General features: G+C 37.6%; 2 protein-coding genes across 3 annotated transcripts in view; one reads left to right on the top strand and one right to left on the bottom strand.

Annotated features, from left to right (window-relative positions):
- The window catches only part of LOC117431020 (regulator of G-protein signaling 14-like), a 28,911-nt gene extending 9,928 nt beyond the window's left edge, over positions 1-18,983 (bottom strand). The window contains exons 1-7 of one of the 2 annotated variants that reach the window (XM_058996091.1): positions 18,756-18,983; positions 15,779-15,901; positions 6,808-6,829; positions 3,173-3,348; positions 2,280-2,372; positions 1,853-1,996; positions 1,287-1,469 (exon numbers count right to left, since the gene is read on the bottom strand). In XM_058996091.1, the coding sequence (XP_058852074.1) occupies positions 1,287-1,469; positions 1,853-1,996; positions 2,280-2,372; positions 3,173-3,348; positions 6,808-6,829; positions 15,779-15,901; positions 18,756-18,818 (804 nt within the window). In that variant the 5' untranslated portion in view covers positions 18,819-18,983. Of the gene's footprint in view, positions 1-1,286; positions 1,470-1,852; positions 1,997-2,279; positions 2,373-3,172; positions 3,349-6,807; positions 6,830-13,331; positions 13,432-15,778; positions 15,902-18,755 lie in introns of those variants that run through there. The other variant, XM_034051594.3, reaches the window with a different exon arrangement.
- LOC131699442 (histone H4-like) lies at positions 14,477-14,767 on the top strand. The gene has a single exon (XM_058996092.1). The coding sequence runs from the start codon at positions 14,477-14,479 to the stop codon at positions 14,765-14,767; it is 291 nt and encodes a 96-aa protein (XP_058852075.1).
- Positions 18,984-23,282: the final 4,299 nt, after the last annotated feature.

The following is a 23,282-nucleotide window of genomic DNA, read 5'->3' on the forward strand; positions in this document are numbered from 1 at the left end:
CCACATATAGGAACACCTCCTAAGAGAACACTTCGCCTAAGGGAACACCCTTATGGTGAAACAGATTTTTCCCATTGTAAATGCACCGGCTAAAAAGAATAGGAACTTTGCTTAAAAGTACATCTTCTTGGCACAGATAGCAATTTGTTCACAATGGATACAGTACTGTTTTGTAACCTGATAACTCATCATCAAACTTAAATTAAAATGGTTTATTCACTCTTTTCAAAAGCTACTTGTCATCACGAGAGTGTCTAGAGGCACACGGATTGGTTTATTCAATCTTTCCAGAACCGCTGTCATATCATTGCCTCGTTGTGTATTCCGATTTCCTCATCGCTAGAAATGGCATGTAAACAAACGGCAAAACGTGCTGCTGTTTCTCTTGCTACAAAAAGTTAGAAATTGTTCGAGCTCCTGAAAAAAAACCTGAGAACAAACCTGAACAAGGTCGCAGAACAATTTGGTGTTCTCCGTTCTGGTGAGTTGCTTCACCATTCTGTTAAATAATGTGCATGTCTTGTATATTGCTGCTGCATTTTATTAAGTGTGCAGGGGTGCTGTGTAAAATTTACTTTATTATTATAGTTTATTATTATTATAGTTTATTAACATACACTTGCCTATTGCTTTTCTTTTACTTATTCAGTTCATTTCATATGTTGATGCACATGCATCATGACAAGTAATACATATTTATTTATATTGTGTCTAGTGGCTCTCCGTCTTAGCCGGAGACTACTGTATTTATTATTATTATTTATATCTTAGCAGACACCCTTATCCAGGGCGATTTTCAATTGTTACAAGATATCACATTATTTTTACATACAATTACCCATTTATACAGTTGGGTTTTTATTAGAGCAATCTAGGTAAAGTACCTTGCTCAAGGGTACAGCAGCTGTTTCCCCCACCTGGGATTGAACCCACAACCCTCCAGTCAAGAGTCCAGAGCCCTAACCACTACTCCACACTGCTGCCCACACTATAAACTAAAGCAATACATCAATAGAATATTAAAATCAAATGAAATAAATATACAAAATTGGTTTTCAGAGAACAAGTTTAATTTTCCCAGCTGCATGTACAGATTGATTTATGAATGTTGATGGTTTGGATGGGAGACATTCTGAAGGCAGTGGTAAAGATGCTCACTTTTGACTAGGAGGTCCATTCCAGGACCAGCTAAGGTGCTGGTTAGAACAAAGCTGTACTCATACTCAGAATATGAATGTGTTTATGACACGCTTTTCAGCCAGCAACCATTTACTGAAAAGACATACCTTCTTGGAGGAGTCGCTCAATGCTGGGCTGTGATTGGCTGGGCTTTTTATAGAACCTGGGCTCCTGGAGCCAGGGCAAAGGTCAGGCAAGGATCCTCCTTCCACATTGGCCAGCATGCAGCTCTGGTACAGCTGGGACTTTACAAAGCGGGTATAGCTGTCGAATTTCATGAGTTTAAAGATCTGAGGAAGGAGAAGTGAAAATAAAAGGGTGTCTGCAGTTCAATGCACACAGACGTGGTGACGCATGACAAGGACCACACCCAGAGAAGGTCAAGAGAGTCCTGATAAAATTTAAATAACTAGCTTCATTACATTTTTTGTTTTTTAAACGTATCCTTAACTTTATTTGCAATTGTTCCGAGTGCTTGAGTACCTTTTCTTGAATACTTATTATTGTTCCCCCCCTCCCCCCAATACCACCAGAAATTGTAATTTGTCTTACACTTTTGTGAATTTTTATGTCTACCTCTTCATGTCTAAGATAAACTAAGCTCTTTAAAAGAAAAGGTTTTTTTGCAGGAAGGAAGAAGCCTTTGCCACAATGGACCACTCCACTCCAGTACCTGCTGCTGTGGTTTTGCAAACATATCTGTCTTGGGGTCCCTCAGCTCGCTCTCCTCCATCCGGGCCGTGTCATCAATGTTAATGGCGTTGAACGCGCTGATTGACAGGTAGGTGTCGTAAATCATCCGAGCTTCCCTGGCAAGCTGCACCAAGCAAAAGAAACACAAATCAGGACACAATACAGACCCACAAGGAATATGGTATCAAATACATCTTACAGCCGTTACTAGGTTTCATTATACATTTTGAGAAATTATTATTACAGCAAATTAATTTTATATAGATATAAATATCCATCGATCACTATCCCCCCCACTCTCATTTGAAGGAACAGATACAAGTGTTTCCATTTTGTTGGGCTATATTTGATCATAAAAATGCTTGAATTAGCCAACCAAAAAAAACATTTAAAAAAGAATGCAATACCTCATCTTTGTGATCTGCCGGGATCTGTCTGAATTTCTCACACGCCTGCCAGAATAGTATATTCTCAGCACTAACTTCGGATTTCAAGAACTCCTGCAAGACAACAGAATCGTGTCAATGATATGGACTTGTACAGGCCTGAGGTCTCATTACCAGAGCTGGAAGCAACATCCATTTCAAAGAGCACAGGGAAATTTAGTTATTTTTACTTCTTCCCAGATGCTGAAAAACATGAAAGAACATCAAAAGTAACAGCAGAAATGAAATCCGTCGACATACAAATCACATTGTTAACTGGTTTCACAATTCTGGGTGTAATTGCGTTAAATCATTTAAAAAAAGGTAAGGTGTTCCATTGAAAATAATTAAATTAAAACACACACTACATATATTGATGAGTTAAAATAAAACGTAGGGGTTTTATAGCAATGTTTATAGTGATATATTAGGAGTGAATTTTTTAAAATCAATTTTAAACCAAATACAGTAGAGTACCTTTTAAAATAAGGGATGTATAGGGCAGTGTTGATGTTACCACAAGTGGAGCCATTTCCATTGCAAGCCTACGGCAGCAAAGACAACAAAAAACAAAATACCACACAAACGCTTCACCTCATCAAGACATTTCTCAAGTTGGTTTAGCTGATCTTTTTCAGCAGGGAGCTGGGTCAGAGTCATCTTTGCATTTTGCAGAGAAACACACACACTGCTTCATTACAATAGTCTTGGGTTTCAGTTGGTCCCTTCAAATTGTTATTCCGAGTTAGGCAATTGCATCATTTCAACACACCCAAACTGAATCTGCTGCATGTCACAGAACACATTATCTATGCTACCTGTTGAAAAATGCATCTTAGGAGGAGTTTTCCCAGTTGCTGCTCTGAGCTTCTTACCGTAAAGTAGCGGACCCCAGTGGGATCCTCAAGGAGCCTTTCAAAGGAGACCGCCCAGCTGGCCACTGACCCCTCAACACCACGATGACCCCCACTCTTCACACTGGGCCGGCTGGCGTTGCTGTTCAGGCTCCGACTGCTGCCACGCCGCCCATCCACCTCAGGGCTGTTCAAGTCTGTGCACAAAACAAAGCCTGCTCATAGATCTACAGTAAATCAGACAACAGGTGCTATAGAGGGGTGCAAACAGCCCCCCAGCCAAGATACTACTGCCCAGTTTGTTGGTACACTGGTGGCCATAGACATTGTGCCACATTTTCTCTTCAGACAAACAAAACAAAATGCATTCCATGCAAACCTGAGGTCAGAAAGGGCTCTTAGTACAGAGGGCTTACTTTATTATACACCATGCCTTATGTAATGTGGTGTCCAACTAGACTGTTTCATGAGAAGTTAGAAAGAAGGTGATTTATCAACATAAGTAACTTGAAAATTTTAGTAAAAAGAAAGTTTTAGGATTTCAGCAGTGATAGCCAAACTGGGCTAACAGCCAATATATTCTAAACTCTTGTACGAGTGAATCATTTTACGTGCTAAAAAATTCTAGCAGCATTTTAGAAGATATAATAATGAGGAGTAACAATAAGGGATCAGGTGAGGAAATCAACTTGCCCTTGTTATAATTTTAATTGGGGACGGCCATTTTAGGGCTTGAGAAACTGAAACCAAAGTTTCTTCAGTTTAGTGGGGGAAAAAAAGAAAGCCCTGCATTTTGAATTTCCTCATTGCCTTACATCATCAGGGTTAGAAAAAAACACAAGTAATGGCTCCTGGCTTTCAAAGCTGTTCAATTCAATATTTAGGAAAATGATCAGGAGCCAGGATTTCGAGAAGCCATCTGTTAAATTGTTCCTCCCCAAGAGCTGTTAGGACAGGAAGCCTCCTAATAGTAAACCTAGAGACTCAGGTGAGACTTATTTATGATTAAGAGGAGAGTTCTGAAACTCATCGCTAGCTGACATTTTAAACACATTCCTGAACAGACAGCTTTTATTACAAGAGCATGTAGATCTATAAAAGACACTGCTGGTTTTTAATTGTTTACTGACCGGACAAGATGAAATCCTGGTAAACATGTTTCTAGTTTAGAGCCGATGTAGCCTGGGCCTTCGCTGGCATGAGAAGGGTATCAAACTCAGAATATCAAAGCTGGTCAAGTGGATGTCCACAGCCCTGCAACACTGATCAGCTTCTCACTCACCGTGTTTCTCTGGATCCCTCTGCAACTCATAGAAACCGCTGCGCCATGGACACAAGGTGTAAATCTCAGATAATAGAAACATGTTCCTCAGCCAAATACTCAGAAGCAGATGTTTCTACTGTACAATCTACAGACATGGGGAATTAACCTTCTATTCCATGCACCATGCAGAGGAAGTTCCAAAACAATATGAGGGAAGCTAACAAAATATCTGAATTAATTATATCTCATTGAAGCAGCAACAGGTGAAGTACTGGAAATTGTGGTCATTATTTTGAAAGTTAAACAAGAGCGCTTTTTATAGTGCTTAAACATTCAACAGATTTAACACTTAGATAATACCTTTACAGGGCTTGAAACTCATACTATCCCTGCACCCAGCCCTGGGTTTCAAACTTCCCTGTTTAGGTTTACTATTGAAATGCCAGGGTCTTAGTGTTTGAACAATCAAGCTGAACCAATTGCACAGAATGAATAACTACTTTAGTCTGTAGGTTAACTGATAGGAGTTGTTGATGCAATATATTTAACAGACTCCTGGCTCCTGATCATTTAAAATATAATTATTAGAAGGTAGGACAAACCCAGGAATGGGTACTCCACCAATGCAAAATTAAGTTACAGATGTGTATTAATTAGGGCTTGAACCTTTCGGATTATATTTTCCAAATCTCTACCTCCCTTTAAATGTTAATTAGTAGTTATTAAGCTGTCTCTGTATCCCAATAAATTAATATTTGTCACAAACTGGGTTTAAGATTATTTTTGTCTTTGCTACGAATCAATGAGATTTTAAATGATGGACTTGCTATCAGTGTACACTCCATGCTGGGTATTGTAGGGTGAAAAGAATGTGCCGGGGCAACTGTTAAACAAGTAAAAATAACAAAAGCACAACAATAAAACTAGGCGACTTCAAGAATGCAATGCAATTAGGATCAGGGATGAGCAATTAACATCACTTGTCCTCTCTGTTGGAAATACAAATAAAGCGAAACAGAATCAGGCCAAGATATAAAAGGTAAAAACAAGGATATTGTTTTGTAATTAACAGCTTTTTCTGAGTTTAATTAGAAAAAATAAATCTGCTCAAAATAGGTTTAAAGGGACATCATAGAATAAAAAATAAAACCCTGGTAAATTCAAGCCCTAATTAAATGGGGTGTAATGTTGTGTACTATTCCTAAACCCTAACTGGATCAACGCACACCAAAAATGGATAAACCGAAACAGTTTGATTTTAAAAATACTAAAGCATCAACCTAAAAAATGGCAAGACAGCAAGCATGTCACCGTACATGCTAACATAACACATACATGTAACCTGTGATTCATTAAAGCACTTGTCATGTGGGAGTAATTTGTTAAAAGAAATTGTGTTACTTCAGTATTAAGTGCATCCCTATTAAATGGTCAATTTTAAAAATGAAAACCCAAACACTTTTGGCCTTAAAATGTGTCAAAACACATAACCTACATGCTTAAGTAACCTACATGCTTAAGTAACCTACATGCTTAAGAAACCTACATGCTTAAGAAACCCACATAACTTGCACATGTGTTTTGTTAAATCAATTGACAGAAAAGTTTCCACAGCCTACAGCACATGGAAGATCTCTTGTTGGACACCAGGCATGTTGCATAAGATTTGTCAAATGGCTCTCAATTGGCTCTGTACTGACATTTAAACTATGTATGCATGTTATGTATGATGATTTTTCCAAATTCATATCACTTTCCATTCCATCTTTTAAATGTGTGTATTAACAATGATTTATGTATTAAGAAATGCAATTGAAAGAATGAACCAACTGTGTCAACATACATACGCAACAAACATACAACATTAGGCATGCAATATACATAACCTACTTACAGAACATACGCAATCTAAATGACTACCGTATGTTTAAAAAGTATAGCCAATTTGATTATGATTTAATCTAAGTCAGTTTTAGGGTTCAATATACTGCATAGTTTTTTTTCTAAAATGAAAATGAGTTACATCACGCATCCAAGTTTTGAGGCTTTTCAAACAGATGGTAGTTAATAGCATGGTTAACTTTTTAGGGAGGTCTGAAACTCTTCATACTGAATACAATATTGACTGCGACTTTACACCACTGTCAACAGAAGCAAAATCGGCACTCATTGTGTGGCTTCAAGTTTGGCACAGGGATGCGAAACTTCAAGAAAGTAGCTGAATCAAAGTTTCTGGAGCCCCAGTTCACTGTCCAGTACTCAAAACCTTTCAAATTGAAAAGGCAATAGTGCAACGCTCCAGACTACCATGGTGTATTAGGTTAGAAGCTTGTGTATGCGCAATACAAACTATACCAAACAGTACTTGCTCAATATGTGTTACACCACCTACCTCCATCTGAGACTGCCAGGGACTGTAAGAAAACAAAAGAAAAATATCAGCCAACTTGAATACATAGAACATCTCCAGACTACTTATTTGAATACAAAGGTCAAGTTGATTGAATACATATCTGTGGGGAAACTTGCAATAGATACAGATACTGTGAATGAAAAGGGCTCAAAAAAGTTTTTAGTTTCATATAAAACCCAATATGGGGGTCAGAGATATGGATTCTGTGCTTTTACATCTATCCAGAGAAGCACTTATTCTTCAATTGAAATGCAACTTGGTCTGGACATACTTTAGCCTGTGTGTTTGGAGAGGCACCTGTCTGCCTAAATGGGAAACTTACATTTTTCCATGTGTCAGTGCAATCTACTTTTCACATTAATGATTGCTCTAATTTGATCATTTTCAGCTGTGGCTTTCTGTTAGACCCCTGCACATAGTGGCCAATATACATGCTGAACACACTTAAGGCCAGAGTCACTGTGACCAGTTTCTCATCATTCCCTCATCTAGCCAACAGAGGATACACATAAAAAAATCTAATAAAAAACTTCTCATAGGAGACCGGAGCAACGCAGGGTCAAAAGTTAAAAAATAACCACACAAGTTCTCCGTCCAAAAAAACACAACAATACACTTTACAAAAAAAGGGGATGTCTGCAGAAGTACACACTGCATGTTTTACACACATTTTTATACAAATACAAATGTTCAAATACAATACTTACCAAATTAAAACCCCTCCCTCATAATAAAACATGATCCAGGTCATTAGTTATCGTTATATTGAATTCCTAACAAGTGAATATGGAAGACTATAGATGTACAGGTTGCTATCTTTACTTTTGGATAATGCACTGAACATGAACGAAACAAGCCCATTGAACACCACTAAAATAAGCTGTTAGCATACAAGGGACTATACTCAAAGCATTTGCCACTGTGCTGTTAAAAGTGGATGTTTATCTTCAAATACACTAATTCAGAAATTAAGTAAAGATATTCTACACGCAGTGGTTATGTGTTAATTATGTAACTTTAGCAATTTGCAAAATTTGCATAGTACTAAATGTTGAGATAACAAAATATTGATAAGAGATTAATACAACAAAGCAAAACATGAACAAATCACAACAGCTTGCATTTACTTGCTCATCTGATATGACCCTTGCCATGATTACACACAGACAGGATATAGGAGTGTCCATGTCTCTGATGCATGTTCAATATAGTTATACACGGCTACACCCATGAGCAACCCTAACCTGAAGAAACAAAACCCAACACCATTTCTGGTTTACAACTCACTGGGTATGAAAATACAAATTAACAAAAACTGTACAGCGACGAGATTAGGTTAACCTTAAGGTACAGCTTTTAGGCATTCTAAACTCTCAAAAATAAGACTAAGAAACTGTTGATATTAATTGTATATCAAAATAAATGGTTAATATCATGAACTATTCGCTCTGAATTTGGGCAGCAGTGTGGAGTAGTGGTTAGGGCTCTGGACTCTTGACCGGAGGGTCGTGGGTTCAATCCCAGGTGGGGGATACTGCTGCTGTACCCTTGAGCAAGGTATTTTACCTAGATTGCTTCAGTAAAAACCCAACTGTATAAATGGGGAATTGTATGTAAAGATAATGTGATATCTGTATAATGTGATATCTTGTAACAATTGTAAGTCGCCCTGGATAAGGGTGTCTGCTAAGAAATAAATAATAATAATTTAAAAAACAATCTGTAAAAGGAGAGCAGAAGTGCCCAATCATGTATTTTAAAACACATTTTGTTCTGCTTAAGATCAATTTCCTTCTATCAATTGAATTTACATTTCTATAATTTTTGTTAATGTGAATTCTGTGGGATACAAAAACAATTAATATAAGGTGTTGCGTAAGATACAGGTAAATGATATAATTATACGAGAGGATATTGTAGCAGACAGGTCACGTGGGGGGGGGGGGGGGGGGGGGGGGGGGCGTTTTCTGGCACAAGAATCACAAGATGCATCAGTCTGCAATCGGTCAATTCTGAGATTGATGTTTCAGTCCTATATGGGAGGTTGCTTTGGGCTGTAAGTCAACATTTCTCTTAAACGTAATTATAATGCTTACACAATATGGCTGTCCATGAGAGATTGTTCTAAACCCTCAAGAATGTCACTAGCCAATAAGAGCGGCTGCTCAAACCAAGCAGTTGCGCAATAACTAGGACAAACTCCATAATGTTTCATTGTCTGATTGTGTACATTAGTTTCAAATATACTGTCAAATCCCACTTTGCAAATATCAATACTATTCTATTACCCATTTCACTACTACTACTAAACTCCAACTTGTACCTATATTGCGTGGGCTCGATAGCTAGTATCCTTTTCATGTTTAAAACAAAAAAGGGTGCATCATTGTTGAGGGATTTTCCCTTCAAATGTGTCACATTTGTTAATGTAGACTGACCATCACCACAAGAGACACCTTGCCTCAAATGTGGCTGGGACTGATGGCTGCTAAAGTATAGTAAGCAATTGTGATTTGTTAGGACCAGCACATATTTGTTTGAAAAATACCTTAAAACTGGTCCAAATGTTTTGTACTGTACTACTAAACAAAACAGCTAAAGGTCCGCACTCAAGTTCTTTATTTTTATTTAATTTAAAACAAACACTAAAAAAAACCACGAACATATTTCAGTCCTATCGATTGTCCTCAGCGTGTTTAACACTAAAACTTATTCGTTAGCTTAGATTTCCATAATGTTGCAAAAGTTACCTCCATAACTTATAATGGCTCAAACATTTCATTCTCTAGGAGATGCAAAATACACTGATACGGCACAATGTCTTTGCTGGTCTGCTTCGACCATTTAATGTTGATAACATGGTTTTGTTTTTTTTAAATAAAGTATTTTTCAAAATGCCTAGCATGTCAACACAACATTTACTCAATACAGAACAGTTTAATTAATAGAAACTCGAGTTCACATATGTGGGATGCCTTCCGCCTTCAGTGTGAGCTCAATTACTGGCACTGACTAAAGCCTTTACGGTACCGATCATGCATTCGATTTTAACGTGCGTCTAAAGAAAATAGCGATCACGTGCATTTCCTATTGCACCTTGCACATTGAGTCCGTAGTTGTCGTACGACGGTGATGTCTCAATTTTGGAATCGAGACAAGTTTGATTTGATCCGATTTGACGTGCGTTAAAAACGACAATGAAACGACTGGGAAGACACGTGGACTCCTGCAGTTCCCTGAACAAAATGGAATTGTGTGTGTCGCCAAACAAAAATTACAGTATGATAAATCCAACAAATATTACAAAGACTTTGGGGGGTAAAAAAGAACACATATGGAAAGACATTGCCGTGGACTTGGGTGTGAATGATATGGATTATAAAACATGACATTATGAACTGATCGCATACATAAACACGTGGATTTTGTGCAGTATAGGTTATTACAAGCATATACTTTGTATTTCAATTGTAGTCGAGGAATTAAAGAAACAATGGCCTAACCTGTGAGACACATATCAGAGAAAGAAGCGTGACAGGGCTGAGAGAGCGGTCAGGGCTTAACAGTCAGAAAAGTGTCAGTACATGAAAGTGATGGAATTTCTGGCTCCATACACAGAGAGTAGAAGGTCATTATGGTAAAGTATTTTTGGCAGCTCATTGCTAGCTTCCCAACTTTTAGATGTATTTATTACAGGAGCAATTGTTTGAAATAAAACATTGGTCATTTGGTTTCTGATGCTATGACAACTGTATGCAGTTGTGTAATATGTTGTTTTTTTTTGCGTAGCTATTGTAGTTCTAGTAGAAAATTAATAATTAGGAAACGTTAACTTCCATCTTAGTGCACTAAAGAATAAAGTGGTTTAAGATCAGTGTGAGCTTATCTTTAAGTTTATACTACATTAACATTTTTTGTGTTCAGTTATGTAAGAATTAACAGAATTCTATTTATTTTTTTATTAAAATATTGAAACTAGGTATTTTTACTACAAAGCCTCCACTGCACATCAGCGCTCTGAAGTACGATATTAACGCATAGTGGATGGATTGACTCACGACTTTTTCGGATGATGGCTGATAAATGATGGAAGGGATCCAATGGGCAAAGGCCTCAAGGATTAAACAGTTTCCCCACGGAAGAAAGGTATACATTTCTTTAATTACACATTCGTCCAGGAAAAATAGTCGGCTTGAAAAAACTTGTTAACCTTATAAAAGCCAAGTAATATTTTTTTTAAGCAACAAAATAAGTTTAAAAAATCTTCCACTTCCAATTGGGCATGTACCCCGAAAGCTGTATTTCCTGTATGATCCAGCAGCCTTGTTCCAGATTGAATACGAAGTTTACGATTGGTAAAGTCTCTTGGTAGTTACCTAGCAATGCATGCAAGTACATTTCTAAAGGGAAAGGTACACTATTTACATAATACATTGATTATAAATTGTACTCAACAATGTGTAATTGTGTTCGATTCATCTAAAGCTAAAAAAAGCAGCACCACTGCTAGCTAAATGTTTTGTTCCCTTTACCCTGTAGGCAACCGATCTGTCAGTCAAGAGATGCCGGGGTTGGCGGTGGTTGTTACAATTAAACGGTATCATAAGATTTCTTGAATTCAGTCCCCCTCTATTGTGGGAGTGAACAGAGGTATGGTTTAATTATATATATTAAAAAAAAACACCACATAAAAAGAGAAAGAGTATGAGAGGAGAACTACCAACTCGGGAGAAAGTCCATATGAATGGGAATTGTATCATCATCCAGCCCGAAGTAAGCTACAGACCTTTCTATTTTTAATTTGACTTCCTACCTCCTCAGAATGGAAATCACCAAAAGTGGGAACAGCACGCAGTACCTCGCTTCAGTTAAGGCATCCTCATAAACACACATTTGACATTTACTAAACCACAATCCTGCCCACTGCGTTTCCACTACATGACCTTGCTGTAGAAATACGCAGCCTTTATCAAAGGACATTTCCCCTCACCATTGAGGTAAAAAAGAAACTGCATTTCAGCTCAAAAGTTAAAGTTATCATTCAAACCACAGAAATAATCCCTGGGAAAGTAGTTTAATCTCGGGGCTGTGGTGGGATAATTGACTAGGAACTGCGATTTCACAGATAAATGCAGAACTTTAAAAATGTATAAATCATCCCAATATTGGAGGAAGGTAATATCCAACCACATCAAAGAAAAGATCTGGATGCCACCTAATTTAAAGCAGAAATTTTTTTGAATGTCCCGATGTTTGAAGATGCAGCGCATTGTGTGGTTTCCAGTCTCTAAGCACCACCCTTACTGTATGTGTAATATTTGGTTTTGCAACCAATTGCCTTTTTTGTTTTATTAAAGCTGCAGTGTCCTACACTACACTAGATTTTGACACAAAGCATCATTGGTATCAGTTTACCACAGTTTCCCAGGCGAAACTTGTTCATATTCCAGTTTATGTAGATTACCCAAGGTAGTTTTTAATTTTAGCGGCACTTCCTTTCCCCGCATGACAGCACAATTTGCAGCACTTGCAGGGGATTGTCTTGTTTTCACTAAACCATGCGGACACTGTGCAGCAATATCATTAGATCCAAGACCTTCCGCCATCCATACTCTGGACAGAAATATTATATTAAGGATCCAATTATGTGGTTTATTTGATAAAATGTCTATGTGGAAGCTGAACATACAGCATCTATGTTAAGATTTATGGTATCTTAAATAGTATTGTTTGCATATATCATGATGACTATTTAATTGTTCTTTCTGAATGATTGAATCACTAATTAACTAATTGAGGTGTTAATGTATTTACTGGAGAGTGCTGTGACCACAGCTTGATGAAGGCTGTCTGGACGAAACATTGCTCAGTTTTTAACTGTTCTTTTTAAATAATAAAATAATGGAAATTTGATCTACAAGCTACTCTTATGGTGTCGCACCTCTGCTTGCATGAATCGTGAACAATATTGGGATATTTGGGTAACTGATCCTGGAGGTAGTACTCAAAAAATAAAATACCGGTGATCCTCAAACACAGAATTATAGAACATAATGGTTTATCCGTGGCAACACTCCATTTTAATTTTATTTTCACATTACAAAATCAGTTACCTTTGCAATTCCAATGTAACTGTTCAAAACAATTCTCACAGAAATACTAAGCTATGCTGTATTATTGTTATTTGTTTATTTAGCAGACTCCTTTATCCAAGGCGACTTACAGAGACTAGGGTGTGTGAACTATGCATCAGCTGCAAAGTCACTTACAACTACGTCTCACCCGAAAGACAGAGCACAAGGAGGTTAAGTGACTTGCTCAGGGTCACACAATGAGTCAGTAGCTGAGGTGGGATTTGAACCGAGGATCTCCTAGTTCCAAGCCCATTTCTTTAACCACTGGACCACACAGCCTATATAATTGACAATCGTCCCCCCCTCCCCCACGATTTGGAATCGTTCTAACATTCGACCCACATAAAACAAAACCGTCTCAAGACTCACCAGGTGGCCATTTGGAACGCCAAGATGTTTCATTTTTTTAGACATATCCCAAGTTTAGGGCATCAGTTGTTTCTAAAGTCCCAAACTGTGAAGCAGGTTGTATGAAAGCACCATGTAGGTATGATGCACTTTTCATAGAGACACTTCATCACATCCTTTTATTCTACAGTCACTACCGTTTCCTGCCACCACAGGAAGTTTTACCATAGCAACGGGCCACAGAAGGAAGTGGTTTCTGCAAGAAAAGCTTTCTTCCTTTATTCATCCATAACTTCAAAAATACTCATAAGAAACGGTTTTACCTAATGCCATCAGCTGTGTAAAGGTACACAGTTACACCAATGAGGCAAATAGCTCAAGCATTTATCATCTTCACATTTATTTTATTTTTTTTTAAAAGTTGTTTTTGAAAGTGTATTGATCTTAGGTGCTCACAGTAATAAAAGATAGCTAACTAAAGCTTTGTTTTACCATTTTATTTTTCTCGAAAGGACAACACATGTATTAATATTAATTTCTAGCAAGCAAACAAGTTACAGCCTATTGATTTCCCAGCAAACTCAAACAGACAACTTTTGTGGTGGTGCTATGCCCCCCTATCCTTGGACTTCAATAAAATGGCTCCCATTGTTTAGGAATGCATTCAGCATATCTGGGAAGGGAGCTAGGTTAACAGACAGAGGCACAATGGATTAAACACAAAAACTAATTTAGCCAACTATTAATATTTACACAGAGGACCAACTGGTAAAAAAAAGTTGACACAGTTGGGATTATATTGTGGGGCACCAATCAAATGAAACCAAAACTAAGCCAGCATAAGCACTGTTGGGCGCAACTGAATTCGGATGTAATGTCAACTCTGAGGTAAAGCCAGTCAGCACATTGATAATCAATCACAATCTAAATCAAATTCAACAACCTCTACTGTATAAAGGCAGCAAGCAAATGTATTTAAACTGTATGCAGTATGTGTTGTGTTGCACTGCATGCAACCAATACTTCAATCACAATAATAATACATTTGTATAAACTAAAGTCCTATGACTATCAATTTCAGAATTCCCCACTATTTGACCCGTTAACAAGTATCCTGTTTCAAATCACTGTATGCTGCATACTACTATTGTCATATTAGTATAAAGATGTCTGGTCGTGGCACGGGAGGTAAAGGATTCGGAAAAGTGGGCGCTAAGCATTATCGTAAAGTGCTCCGTGATAACATCCAGGGCATCACCAAGCCCGCTATCCGCCGCCTGGCTCGCTGCGGAGGAGTGAAGCGAATCTCCGGGCTGATCTATGAAGAGACCTGCAGGGTGCTGAAGGTTTTCCTTCAGAATATGATCCGGGATGCCGTTACCTACACTAAGCACGCCAAGAGAAAGACCGCTATGGATGTGGTGTACGCTCTGAAGCGCCAAGGTCGCACTCTGTAAGGATTTGGAGGTTAAAGATTTGGACACAAGAACACTACTATATACGACTAGTACTACATATTAATAGAACTAGTTTTGGGCCAGTCTGACTTGGCAACCCATTTCATTCATAAACCCAAACATGCTAGATCTTGGAAACAAGTGCAGCAAAGTGTTTATTGACCTTTGTAAGGTTTGAAATAAACATGCAGTATTGTATTCTGTGTACACATATGCGTTTGGAAGGCGTCCAGTGTGAATCTGGTGTTAGCGTGTATGAGTTTCCTATTGCAGAGACTTACGGGGTTAAATGCTGAGAGGGTGAAATGGTCTACTATTGCATGGGTCCATTATATGTGAAAGTGCTGCATCAGCTAATGTGAAACAAAATGAGATGTTAGAGTATGGAATTCTAGAACATTAAGACTGCAGATGTTCAGAGCCAAATAAAATGCAAAACTGTATACTTAGAGGAGACTATATTTCAGTGAATTGCTCAGGTGAAATGAACTAACAGCTACTGTCGGACCTATTCTGAAAGGGTGTTCCTAGTGGAAGGTAATGGATAATTCCTATTATTAGACCAGAAGAACAGGTTGCAATAATTGTGATGTCTCTGTATCTTAAATAACCAATGACTGTAAACAAATGTAATCATGTATTGACTATCTTAATAATCTTTCACTAAAATCAATAAACTGTGTAATTCGAATAATTATAAAACTAGAAATGTCTGATTCATTAATTAATAATAAAGTTAACACAACCCTACACCTTGCACTCTGTTTCATTGAAATTGGGGGCTGTTATTTCTTTAAGTGGTCAGTATATGCATTACAATACATAGATTTGGTTTCGCAATGTAATGGGGTTGAGATTTGTCCATGATGCACCTCCAGATAATCCCTAAGCCTTCTTAAACTTAAAATTGTGCTTCCCACTCCGGGAAATTGGAACCAGCACACGCATCTCAAATCGTACAGTAGAGGCCAGGGGTGTGCATGCCTCAGTTTACTGCATCTGAACACTCACCTTCGTATCAGCCAATGGGCGGTTCACAATAAACGTGTTGTAGCTCCCGAACTTCCGTCGAAATGAAGCTCGTGGAGTAAATGAACTGAATCCTTTTGAAAACTCCTGGAAATTGATCATCCTCTGTGAAACAAAAACATCACATTATCATACAATCGCGTACACAGTGCTGGAAGTACATGCAGGCAGTCCCAACGCTGAACAGCTCCCGGCCTGCATCACATTAGAAACCTCCGAAATGTAATCCACCAATCAAGATCAGGACCGGTGTTGTGCCAAATAGTGTCGCATGGCAGGATCTGGCACCTCACGGGCCAAATAGCGTCGCACAATTGTAAAAAATAAAATAATAAAACTTGCAATATATTGTGTAACCATAGTGATTTGATATTTTAAATCATTTTAATTTTTTTTTTTTTTTTTTGATCAGAGAACATTGTACTGCTAATTAGTGCATTTACTACTGTAGCGGAGCAGAACACAGTCTTCATTTACTTCAATGTGTGCAATCTGTGCTGAGGATACAAAAAAGTTCTGACACTTCTTTTGAAATACATTTATATTTAAAAAATAAATAGACTAAAGTTAAGATTGGATACTCAGCAACAGGTTCTTTCAATAAATTAATTAGGAGCATAGCTTATTTAAAACAGCAGTGTCCTCAACCAAGTTCAATGTTACAGTATAATTAAATAGTTTAATAATGCATTCACCAAAAGTTTAGCCTTCAGTACACACTACTGTCCAGAGAAACCGGTTCTTTCGTTGACTTTCATTATTACATTTCAATACAAAACCATTGAAATGCGACACTTTTTGTCAGACAAGATTCAAAAGATAGCGAAAAAAAAATTAACTAGGCATGTGAAAATGAATTCTCATGCGCACTGCCTACAAAGGCGACACGTCCTATGACACTAGTATTTGGCATAACACCACAGGTACAGGAAATTCAAAACCTGGGTTCCTTTGAAGTTCATAACTTTATTGTATTCCAATATTCGTTATTGTTCGGTACATATTAAATTAATAAATCTTTGTTCCAGTTCATTATAGTTAGAAATTGTATATATGTTTATTTATTTCATAACTTCAAAACAGTGAGTTAGAATTCCGGGTTCTTCAAACAAGACAGGTAATTTATTTAAGATGCTTAATTTACGAACACTACAGCTAATTTATTTTCAGGACGGTTAATTTACAAACAGTATGGTTTATTTATTATCAAGATTTATAATTTATAAACAGTATGGTTGAAACATTAAATGGCAATGTGAAGGACACACTATGGTCTTATAATTGGATGCTCCTCCTTTTCCAAGAAAATGACTAAATTCAGTATTTCACATTTGCCATCTCAGTATTAACACACTCCAATGACGAAGATAGACATACACTTTCCACGAAAGGGCTAAAATGATGATGCATTTTAATACAGATAAGAAGAAGTAGTATGTATGTAATATAAAATAAGGTAGCTTGAAATCTGAAGGGCTTGCTCATTCGCCACAATTCTTGGCCAATTAAAATGGACAAAGTTGATAACTTAAGTAGCAGTGCATCAAAATCCGTTTTGGGCCGGGATGAACACATATGGGGGACGTAGAGGGGTTCCCCCTCTGTGAGAATCAACTTTGAAATAAGTGGCCCAAAGCGAGTTTAACCCTGAAATACCCCAGTTACTTATTCAATTTGTGTTACATTTGCGGGATGCAAATAAGAAGCTGTCCGAATAAGCAGCCAACTTCAGTATCGTGTTGTTTGGTGTGGCACATCAAAAGCTGGGGTCAGCCTTGATGATCGTTCACCGAAATTAAAAATACTCCTGACTATCTTCAATGTAATTTGAGGACTGGTGTGTTGGGGTCACACTGTTAAGATTGTTGTCCAATGCATCTGATATTGCCTTTTGCAAATCAGGATTCGGCAGCAAGTTCAAAAGAAAGCTGTTATTAGTTGCTGTGTTCTCCATTTTGATTGGCCACAAATTTTCTGGACAATCTGTGACGCAGAAAAAAAATATTATGGCGAATGAGCAAGCCCTCCAAAATGATTTCAAGCTACCTTTTATTACAGACGTACTTTAGATCATTATTATTATTAAATAAAACAATTAGCTTTCTTATCTTTCAAATCCATAAAACACTATGTAGTTTTAATTTAATGCCTCATTAGTTTGCCTATCTTCATCATTGGCGTGTTTTAACACTGAGATGGCAAATGTGAGATTCACACTGGGCAGCAGTGTGGAGCAGTGGTTAGGGCTCTGGACTCTTGACCGAAGGGTTGTGGGTTCAATCCCAGGTGGGGGACACTGCTGCTGTACCCTTGAACAAGGTACTTTACCTAGATTGCTCCAGTAAAAACCCAACTGTATAAATGAGTAATTGTATGTAAAAAATAATGTGATATCTTGTAACAATTGTAAGTTGCCCTGGATAAGGGCATCTGCTAAGAAATAAATAATAATAAAGCAGTCATTTTCTTGGAAAAGGATGAGCATCCAAGTTTAAGACTATGTGTTTACTTACTGTCATACTATATGGTATGACAGTAAGGACCCTTAAATGGCACAGTGTCCTTCAAAGTGCCATTTAATGTCCCAACCATGCTGTTTATAAATTAACCATCTTAAATAAATTAACCATACTGGTTATAAATTAACAAATGATTTCCTGAACAGCACCTTATAGAAATTATCAACATTAGTAAGAAATTAGCAAAAATACTGCTGCCAGTAGTTGAAGTTTAGGGAAAGGGAAACGCTTAGTTTCTTTGAATGTGTGTTTTGCGAGTTTGTTTTACAGTTGTCGTAGTGCCACTAAAACTACCTGCTACTAGTACAACTTTGACACAAATTAATAATTACAAAAACTAAAATAAATAAATACAAGATGCCTATGAAGTTAGAATTTCAATATACACAAGAACTTAGCAAAGTTAGTATGGTACTTAAGATACACATCCAAAATCTTACCATTTTCAACGGCATGACCTGTGTAATCCACCCAAAGGCGTGCAAGTGAAAAAACATACACATCTGAGAAAATGCACGTTTGGGTCCCAAAAAAGGAACCCCCAATAATATAAAAAATAAATCAAACCAGTTGTGTAATAAATATCTAATATCAGTTTACACAAATCTACAATGCATAGTGACTGACCAAAATATACAAGGGTAATAATAAGAGGTCATGTTGATGTGAGAAACAGAACAACCAACAACTCTTTCTTTTATCACAGGTGTGTGTGGTTTAATTGCCCCTTCAGATTATTAATGAGCAAGCGTTTTGTCTATTAGAGTTAATTGTGGTTATACACAGAAGAATGGAATCGCATAAGTGGAGGTCATTTGTTAATTAAGCAGGTTAACTACCAAATTTGAACCAGAGTGGTGTTAATGAGCAGTATGCAATATTAGCTGAGTGGTGTGTTATTTAATAATGTTATAAAAAATGAAAACATTTTAAATGCTCTGTCACAGGGTTACTTAAGTTAAATGTCATTGTTTTTCCCTCCCTCATTGGGATTGTGCTTTGAACCCGCTACACCTGTAGACATAGCGAGGAGTAATGATATCCTCACCAGTCTATGCCATCTTGTCACTGCTTCTCCTTTCGCTCTCACCTGTGCAATAAACCTTGTCTTTATGAAGCAGCTACCTGCTCTTTCCAGCCAGTAAACTTGAAAAGGCAGGTCCTATTGTAAGTGACTCTGCAACAGCACTTGTGATGCATAGTTCACCCCCAAGTCTCTGTAAGTCACTTTGGATGGTCTGCTAAATGACTAAATAATAATAATAATAATAATAATAATAATAATAATATAGCTTCAAATAAAACAACATATAAACACCATCTTCAGCTTAGTTGTTTCTTTCTAATTCTATATACACAATCACACATTGAAGGTATTTCTAGCTACAGTAGTTTTTTTTTTTTTTGTATTAATTATTAAAGCACATTTTTAAATTAGGATTATTACCCTTTCACCGTCTCAACGTGATTCATTCCTTCCAGTTCAGGTTTTTCTGTCTCAGCACCGTGGGTCAGAGAAGTAGAACCCTAGCAACCATGATTTATTCCTACTCCAAACTGTTTATTTCCTGTAATTTATCTCTATGTGCCAAATGATGTCCAGGTTTTCCACAGGCTAGCTATAAACTGCAGATCCTTTTAACCAATCGGAAACAAAGCCTGTTTACCTATTTAACAGATAAATGACAAACGCTTGCAGTCACCCCCCCCCCCCCCCCCCATTCACACCATATCCCATAGCGACGGTCTTTCATCATATATCTGTATGTGTGCAGCATACAAGACCAAAGGAGTTGGTCATGGACACGAAGGCTTGCAGCAGCTATAGCTTACATAGAGGGACTAGATAGAAAATGAGAAACACCTGAGATATGTAGCACACACTTGTATTCAAATTGTCTGTCCTTCACATAACTGGTTAGTTTGTTATGCAACTAGAATCGATAACATGTACAGTATGTTGTCATATAAAAAGCTCTCCCACTGTAAGTCAGTTACAGTTATGACTAACAAGACAGATAAATAACTTGCAGTAGAGGCTTGGTTGGCAGGTGCTTCCTTGCCTACTCATTCCTGAATCACATATGGGTGACGTAGAGGGGTTCTTGACAAGTCCTTGACATTCAATGTGGTCGGACCACACACGTTTTTCCAGAGTGATTGTCTGCCTACAGTGGTACAGGGGACCAATCAGATTGTTTAATATTTGCACAATCCTGTTGCCTTGACGACCAGGACTCTCTCACGTCAAACTCGGTTTGTTCATTATGAGCCTCCTTAGTGCTATCCGTATCATAGGAAACTCTCTTGTTAAAGGGACTTCTATGTTCCATCTAACAACACATTATAAACCACCATACAGCTTGTGTCTCGTGTTTTGTTTTTTTTACCTGGAAGGTTTGAAGTTGATGCTTTTTTCCTAAAGAGATTAAATAATAATAATAATAATAATAATAATAATAATAATAATAATAATAATAATAATAATAATAATAATAATTTAGTTAAAAAAACATTCACATCCAAGTTAGACTAACAGGGGTGGAACACAAAGTATTTTTTATGTAAGTATGGCTTGCAAACTGAGCTTTCTTGAACCTAGCATGGTCCCAGATTTTTTTTTTTTTTTAATGAAAATAAATGTTCAGTCAAAACTTCATTCAAAACTGTATGTGTGAGATCGATATGGTGAATGGGTTTATTGTATTATACACTGTAGAACCACAGTAAGAGGAGTTTTATTTAATAACCCCATTGTGAAAAACACAATGTGTATCCTGTAAAATGCTGCCTGTGTTTAAATGTTTGCTTCCCTGAGCTATTGAAAATACAATATGTGATTGCACAGCATGTCATACTTTAAGTGCTGTATATTCAGGGCACAGACTGGTCGTAAGTGGTTGTCCTGATCAAACCCTTTCCTCTTTATACAGCTTGAATAAGCAGACATCATGCTCAGAACCTGGTGTGACCGGATGAATCCAGTTTCACAGGACTTTTGAACACTAATAAATTCCCCTGTTTCTGTATATACAAGTGCTGCCAGTCTGCCATCGCCTTTTTGCATATCTATATAAAATAGGTCAATATACTTTATATGTTAATATGAGTTCGTATAAAAACAGTCATCTAGAAACTAATATTGATTCAAATATATTATCATACATTAACAGATGTGGGTCTATTTTAATGACTTAAAGAGTGACAGTATTTTATTGCAGGCAGTTATGTAAATGAGTCTATGAATAAACCCCTACAGGATTAATATAATGTTAAAGAGTAGCAGTAGGTGTTTCTCTTGACCCGTCCCCCTCTGCTACTCTCAACACATCTCCCTGACACCCACCTGCCGCTTCTTTCTTAGCAACCTGCTGAATCCGTCCTTTTTTCACTACTTATTCCACTCAACTCCTGGTCCAAGCTCTTGTACTCCCCAGACTGCTCTACTGTAACACTCTCTTTGCTGGTCTCCCTGCTTCAGCTGACCGCCCCCCTTCAGCTCATTCACAATTCTGCAGCTCATCTTGTATTCACCCAACCTTGCTACTCTCACCCCTCTGCTTCACACTCTCCACTGACTACCTATCTCTGCTTGCATTCAATTCAAGACCCTTGTTCTTGTCTACTGCTCTCTTCAGCACACTGCCCCCTCCTATCTCCAATCGCTCGAGTCTCCCTACATTTAGTAGTATTTGCACTCACTGTAAATTACGCTGTATTTAAGTATTGTTTTTGCACTGTAACCTTGTATTGGCCTGTAACACATGTAAGTCGCCTTAGAAAAGGTGTCTGCCGAATAAACTAATAATAATAATAATAATAATAATAATAATAATAATAATAATAATAATAATCCAGAAAAATATGAGGGACTGAGAAGTAAGTTAAATATTAGTACTTAGGAGATAAATGTTAAGATCTAATATTTGTGTTCATTATTGAGTCAAACGGTTCTGTATAGGAGGCTGTGTGGTCCAGTGGTTAAAGAAAAGGCCTTGTAACCAGGAGGTCCCTGGTTCAAATCCCACCTCAGCCACTGACTCATTGTGTGACCCTGAGCAAGTCACTTAACCTCCTTGTGCTCTGTCTTTCGGGTGAGACGTAATTGTAAGTGACTCTGCAACTGATGCATAGTTCACACACCCTAGTCTCTGTAAGTCGCCTTGGATAAAGGCGTCTGCTAAATAAACAAATAATAATAATAATAATAATGTGGTTGAATTGTCAGCAAGTGGTAGTTATGTTGGCTAGCAGCTGACTTAAAGTGGTACCCACAAAAACTCATGCTGCCCTTGCTATAAACCTTGGTGCATTTCTAGCCAGCTCTGCCCTTTAGAACATAATCTATAACAATAAAATAATAGAAATTGACCTGGCCTATAAACAGAATCAATCAGACTTGCCTCCCATCATGAAGAAAGGCCTGTAAAGTTAATACACTGTGTTCAAGTTTTATATTCTCATTCAGTGTGGGCTCTGGTGGCACCCTACATTCAACATATTACATTATTATAAATCACAAATCAAAGTCCATGCTCAGGAACTGCTACCAAAGATAAAGATATAGATGCACATCAGATGCTCTGAAATGTGTAGGAATCTGTCATTTCTTATACGTTACTCGTAATAATAACTCATGTCTCGAACTCACAGCAACTGAATAAGCCTTCCCTCACTTGTGGTGCACAGTTTGAGCCCCACTTTGTATACCCTGTGCTGTGTAGACATTTGTGCAGCTCAATACAGTGCACTAGTCACTGCAAAGACTGGACATTTGTGGCTGCTCAAGGTGCCTGTCAACCACTTGTATTCACCAAAATATTAGTACTTGTGTTTACTGGCTATTAAGACAGGTGACTTGTCAGTTCAGATAATACATGTTTCTATCTCCAGCATACAGCGCATATAGTGTGTGCTATGCATTTGTTTCTCTACAGAAATGATCTGTGTTTTACCACCGAAACCCA

The sequence above is a fragment of the Acipenser ruthenus genome, chromosome 22 (genome assembly GCF_902713425.1).
Source record: "Acipenser ruthenus chromosome 22, fAciRut3.2 maternal haplotype, whole genome shotgun sequence".
Lineage (NCBI taxonomy): Eukaryota > Metazoa > Chordata > Actinopteri > Acipenseriformes > Acipenseridae > Acipenser > Acipenser ruthenus.

Coding starts and splice junctions, on each gene's coding strand:
- LOC131699442 (XM_058996092.1), top strand. CDS start 14,477: ATGTCTGGTCGTGGCACGGGAGGTAAAGGATTCGGAAAAGTGGGCGCT.